The sequence below is a fragment of the Lipotes vexillifer genome, unplaced genomic scaffold (assembly GCF_000442215.2).
Source record: "Lipotes vexillifer unplaced genomic scaffold, Lipotes_vexillifer_v1.1 scaffold189, whole genome shotgun sequence".
Taxonomy (NCBI): domain Eukaryota; kingdom Metazoa; phylum Chordata; class Mammalia; order Artiodactyla; family Lipotidae; genus Lipotes; species Lipotes vexillifer.
The window spans coordinates 1710117-1716284 of NW_006785816.1; the positions used below are offsets into that span (position 1 = coordinate 1710117).

Here is a 6168-nt window from a genome sequence, read left to right on the forward strand (position 1 = left end):
GTGAGCCATGGCCGCTGAGCCTGCGTGTCCGGAGCCTATGCTCCGCAACGGGAGAGGCCACAACAGTGAGAGGCCCGGTTACCCCAAAAAAAAAAAAAAAAAAAAGAATAATACCTTTTCACTTTCCATCCACCAAGCACTACCATATAGAGCTTTCCATGCTGTTCATTCATTTATTCATCATTACTGATGCCTACCAAGCATTGGGGATAAAAGAATGAACAAGAAATAATCACTATCCTCAAAAAGTTCCCAGTGTAGTAGGTGAAAAGGCACATCGAGTCTGTGATTGTGATGAGCGTAATGAATGTTCTAATGTGCTGTAGAGTTACACAGAGGAGGAAACAGCTAAACTGAGCTGGGATTGGGTAACTTCCAAAGGCAGCTTCAGAGAGGAGGAAATCCTTGAGCTGGATTTCAAAAACTGACTGTGTTAGCATACGGTATTTTTTTTCTCTTTCTGACTTACTTCACTCTGTATGACAGACTCTAGGTCCATCCACCTCACTACAAATTTCATATGGAATATAAAAAGAAAAGAAAATGGTTCTGATGAACCTAGGGGCAGGACAGGAATAAAGACACAGACGTAGAGAATGGACTTGAGGACATGGCGAGTGGGGAGGGTAAGCTGGGACGAAGTGAGAGAGTAGCATTCACATATATACGCTACCAAATGTAAAATAGATAGCTAGTGGGAAGCAGCCACATAGCACAGGGAGATCAGCTCGGTGCTTTGTGACCACCTAGAGGGGTGGGATAGGGAGGGTGGGAGGGAGACGCAAGAGGGAGGGGGATATGGGGATATATGTATACATATAGCTGATTCACTACGTTATACAGCAGAAACTAACACAACATTGTAAAGCAATTATACTCCAATAAAGATGTTAAAAAAAAAACAAAACTGACTGTGGTTTTCCTAGGAGACTGGGGATGGAATGAGTGAAAGGGAAGATAATCCCCTTAGAACCCCTCCTGGCCCCCCACCCAGAGGAAAGGGCACAGGAGGAGATGAGGTAGGAAAGGCAGGTGGTTACTTTGTATGTCATTGCAAGGAATTTGAAAATTATCATGACAATGATTGGAAGATACTGAGGGGTTTTAAGCCCCAATGCGAGAGCAAGTTGGGCTTTGAGGGAATGTATTTCACTAAACACTTAGAGGAGGAGCAATCCCTGTCAATGCCTGGACACACAGTTGACGTGATCAATAGTTAATGGTTGGTGATTGGGTCCATCTGGGTCCAAATAGAAACTCGAATGAGGGGATTCTTTGTTCTCTTTACACAACCTTTGAAGAATTACCCTCATAGTCTCAGAACTGAGGGTAGAATGGGATCTTCCACCGTGCTATACTATCAGCAGTTTAGAGGAAGATGAAGGAATTTGAAATCTGGGCCTTGGTCTGGGAAGGAATAGATTTTAATTTCATGAGTTGGCTTTAAATCTGAAATGGGTGACCTGTCGTTCTGCTATCATAATTGTCCCACTTCTTTACTAAAAAGTACTGCAAGATCAATGCCCCACACTCACACTTTCTCATTAAGGCCCAAACACTGATACACTGGTCCAGAATCTGCAACACCTTTCATGACTTTCTTTGGAAGCTCTTTAAAAAAGTAGGCTGGTAGGTTGCTGCCATTGTAGGTGACGGAGTCACAGGTCACGATTCCTGGGTAGTACATCATCATCCTGGCAGCTATGTTGACTTTTTGACCAATGACTACAATAAGAAGGAGAGAGAAAGGCAAAGAGCTGGGAGAAAACAGCCATTGAACTGAGTGTAATCTGAGGCATACTGTCCCCAAACGGCACTGTTACCCTTTACTCCCTTTGCCTCTCATGGATGACACAGCAATCTCACCTTCAACTACCCAGATTCAGCCTATTTTAAAATATATAGGGAGTTAACTCATTTAGCCACCTGGGAGGCTAAGGGGATGATCTGCTCAGGGACAGCAGGACCCTGAATATGGAGAGGATTCTGTTAAGTGGGATGGTGGACAGGGCCTGCTCAGGCCCCTCAGATGAGGTATACTTGGTCTTCTGCTACAAGAGAGATAAGCAGAAGCTTGGGCCTGGAACAGTGATCTCCAATTGGGTCTGCATGTTCCTGTGTATGAGCCTTCATTTAATTTTTTAAGAGTGAGTAAATGGGGCTGGAAGGAGTGTGTGTGTAGGATTGGTTTAGGGGATATTGTAAGAGGTAATACACTGTAGTGCACAGAGTCTGAAACCAGGTTATGCAGGTTTGGATCTCAGCTCTACCTCTAACTACTATATGTAAATTACTTGGGCAAAATACTTGAACTCTTCCATGCCTCAGTTTTCTAATCTGTAAAATGGGGTTGATAATAGTACCTCTCTCAGAGGGTAGTTTATGAAGATTAATGAGTTAATACACATAAAGAACTTCGAGAAGTGCTGGGCTTCTAGTAAGCCCTCAGTTAATAATAATTCTAATTAGGTATTAAATGTTGCACTTTGACATAAACTTGAATATTCCCGACTAAGATATTCATTTTTTAAAAACAGTTTATTATGGGGAAATTTGACCATACAATAAAGCATGGTATCATGCATCTATATACCCATCACCCAGTCCCCAAAACCATTAACCCGTGGCCAATCCCGCTCCATCCCCATTCCCATCCACTCTCCACCCTGTATTATTTTGAAGAAAATCTCAGACATTGTATCATTTCAGACATAACTATTTCAGTTTTATATGTATTCAGTATTTTAGATGTATTATTTCTGAACATTTAAAACCGTAATAGCATTGAAGAGGAAAAAGCAGTGAAATCTTGTGATAACACCTACTTACTATTTCCTTTTGAGATTAGTACTATTTATCAGTAATGCCAATATTCATAATTTTTAAGAAGCAGTCCTGGGGCTTCCCTGGTGGCGCAGTGGTTAAGAATCCCCCTGCCAATTCAGGGGACAGGGGTTCGAGCCCTGGTCCAGGAAGATCCCACATGCCACGGAGCAACTAAGCCTATGCGCCACAACTACTGAGCCTGTGCTCTAGAGCCCGTGAGCCAGAGCTACTGAGTCTGCGCACCTAGAGCCCGTGCTCCCCAACAAGAGAAGCCACCGCAATGAGAGGCCCGCACACCGCAACGAAGAGTAGCCCCCGCTCGCCGCAACTAGAGAAAGCCCGTGTGCAGCAACGAAGACCCAAAGCAGCCAAAAATAAATAAATTTTTTTAAAAAAAGAAGCAGTCCTAACCTATTCCAGGAATTAAGAGGAGTAACCGTTTAATGTGAACAGAAAATTAACATAAAGGCCCATCGTCCCATGAGCTTATGGCCCCCCATGGCTCCCCTCCAATGACTGCATATTTCTTATACTCAACCATAGCCCCAGAAATGGATATTTGCAATCATTGAGCTGTCAAGGGGCAAAGCTATGTGGCTTGGTTCCATCTGGAAGACTGTAAACTTTCCAAACGCAGGGCCCACGTCTCACTTATTTTCGTCCTTCCTCCCACCAAGCCCAGTGGCAAGGCACAGCGTTTGCTGAAAGGAAGATGGAGATAAGTTAGGCCAGCACACCTGTGTACTCGTGCCTCACAGAGTGTCCAACGATTCCGCAGAAGACAATCCCGCTGGCCACGCCGATGGAAACAGTGCTGGCTCCGGGCAGAAAGAGAGTTGTGAGGAAAGAGACAAAGACAATGAGCACAAAGAAGGCAGGGAGGGTGGGGACAAGGTGATGAATGGGATGGGGGAGGGGTGGGAAAGGATCTTCAAGAAATAATTCTCTTCCCTTTGTAGTCAGGTTAGGGCAATTGTACATGGCCTGGAGACGTAAAGGAGGGGCAGTTTGTGACAGAGAACTAAGTTCTTAGAAGTGATAACTCAGTTCACTTCTCTGCTATTTTTAAGTATTCATCTGAGCTATTTTTCTGTAAAATAAGCTCATCACCCCAAATGGACTTTCAATACAGAATGACTTTGAGTAAACAATTTTAACTATCTTTTGTGATTGCTAGAAAGAACAAGGTCATTGTTTTGAAAGGAAGTAACTCAGTGTGTGGCATCAAAAGCTAACTTTGCTAATGCATACAGATGACTAGAGGCTGAGAAGGTGGAATATTTAGGGCAAGGGGTGGTACCTGTTAGAGTAGACCAGAGTGGGCCGCAAGTAGGGTCACTGGGGTGCTCAGTCTGGGGGAGCCTGAGGGCACTGGGCTCTTGGACAGCCAGGGTTGAAGATGGTAAACATTATCTTGACAGTTTTGCTCAGTGGATCATCTTTAGGCCAGATCAATATATAAATTTCCAACCCAAGGACTTACTTTATCTCCTAGTTATTAAAAATCAACTCAGGTCTCCAACATAGTTGGGAGTGTGACCTCTACCAGAAAGTAAGCCAGAGTAGAGAGAGACAACTCAGTTAGACTCTCTCTGGTACATTTGGACTTTTTAGGAGTATCCTTTTTCCACCTGGCCTTGACCATCCCCCGTCTGACTGTGTCAGGGCTGGGTTTGCTCACCCTACCTGTACATTAGGTGAGTAATGAATGCAGACATAAGGGCACCCAGACAAGGACAGCTTTCACCTGCCTTCCTCTTCCCTGACACTTGTCCTGTCTCCCCATATCCTAAAACAGGGTCAGGGACCAGGCGGAATCAGGGTCTGGAAACACTCACTGGATCTTGTGGACGTGAGAGCAGAAGTCAAATATATCCACAGCACTTTCCAAGGCATGAGTGACCTCATCAGGTGCCTTTTCCCCGGGAAAACCAAAGACACAGAGAAAGGAGCAGCCCTGTGAGGGTGAGAATCAGCAAACACAGCTGGTGGACAGTCAGCTTTCAACTGGACCAGCTAGAAGGCCCAGTGGAGGGTGGGCAGCAATTTTCACTCTCTGAAACAAATTTCATCATGATTTCTCTCACACCCATTTTATTTTTAGCAAACTTCATGTAACTTCTAGTACATCAACAACAGTAGGGCTTGAGCCTGAGAGGGGCTTGTTTTTGCTCCAGAGATAGTGGGTTGTACTGAGCTATTTGTGTGCACCCTCTTCTACTCTCTCCTGTGGCCAAGGTCTTGGGCTGCAAGGTACTATGTTTAAGGCCAAGAAGCAGCACAGAGCAAAAGGTACCAGCTCTGGAATCAGAAAATCTGTGTTCTCAGACCACTTCCCAAGTGTAGAAACTTGGACAAGTCAATTACACTCTATGAACTTCAGTTTATGAATCTGAAAATGGGTATAACCTAGACTTGCTGAAGTTGGTTTGGCTACTGAAAATATTAATATATTATATATACATATTCACACATATATACACATATACCTTATAAACTCTAAAGTTCTTTTCAGATATTGTCATTATTCATTTTTCTTAAGGATAAAGGCTTAAGCTGGGAGTGGTTTTTCTCACACAAAGTTAACTCTTTCAAGCAGAGAGTAAACTCTAAAACTTGGCACTTTTACTACCAGTCCCTTAAAAAATGATCTCAGACGCTGTTTTCTGTAAGAAAAGGGCATAATGAATAAAGCCCAATGAGTTAAAATTTTGAGTCTACGTATATTATATCCTGATAAAATGCAAAAGAACAGTAAGATGCCTCAATTTCTTCAACCCTCTCCAAAAAGAAGCTGACCAAGAATCAAATCCTAATTGGCGCTGGGTTCTGTTGTGATGTGTGAGGGAAGCCTTGAATCCAGGTCCGTGAAGAGACTAGAGGGAAGCCCCTTTGGGGCCACTCGTGGGTCTGCTTTGCCTGGAAATTCTGCCTAGTGGCTTGGGAAGGTCTCACGCTGGCAGTGAGACTAGCACCTCTCATCTGCTGAGTGCTGACGTGAACTGGCATTGCAACAAGCGCTTCACACGTATATTTTTTAAAACTTCCAACAATCATTTGAGGCAAATACTATCCCCATTTAAATAATATCCTTATTTTTATTCAGGAACAAACCAAGTCTCAGAGAAGTTCAATGACTTGCTAAGGTCACACAGCTGGGAATCGTTGGAGCCAGGAACTGTCTCTCCAGGAATTGTCTGGAGTGTCTGTTAGACACTGAAGGCTGTTCTCTTAGGTTCTATGCTCTTTTCTGATGATACTCATGAATGAATATGGAAGAAAGTACTAGAGCACACTGTGCTGGAGGGCCCCACTCCCTCAGAAGCACAGAGTTTATTTTCC

The 6168-nt window shown here is 43.8% G+C and overlaps 1 protein-coding gene across 1 annotated transcript in view; it reads right to left on the reverse strand.

The window, feature by feature from the left end:
* Window positions 1-6168, reverse strand: part of ADCY10 (adenylate cyclase 10) — a 102171-nt gene that overhangs the window by 75598 nt on the left and 20405 nt on the right. Inside the window, exons 9-11 of the mRNA XM_007458099.1 lie at window positions 4665-4783; window positions 3564-3640; window positions 1536-1725 (exon numbers count right to left, since the gene is read on the reverse strand). Of these exons, the coding sequence (XP_007458161.1) occupies window positions 1536-1725; window positions 3564-3640; window positions 4665-4783 (386 nt within the window). The remainder of the gene's footprint in view (window positions 1-1535; window positions 1726-3563; window positions 3641-4664; window positions 4784-6168) is intronic.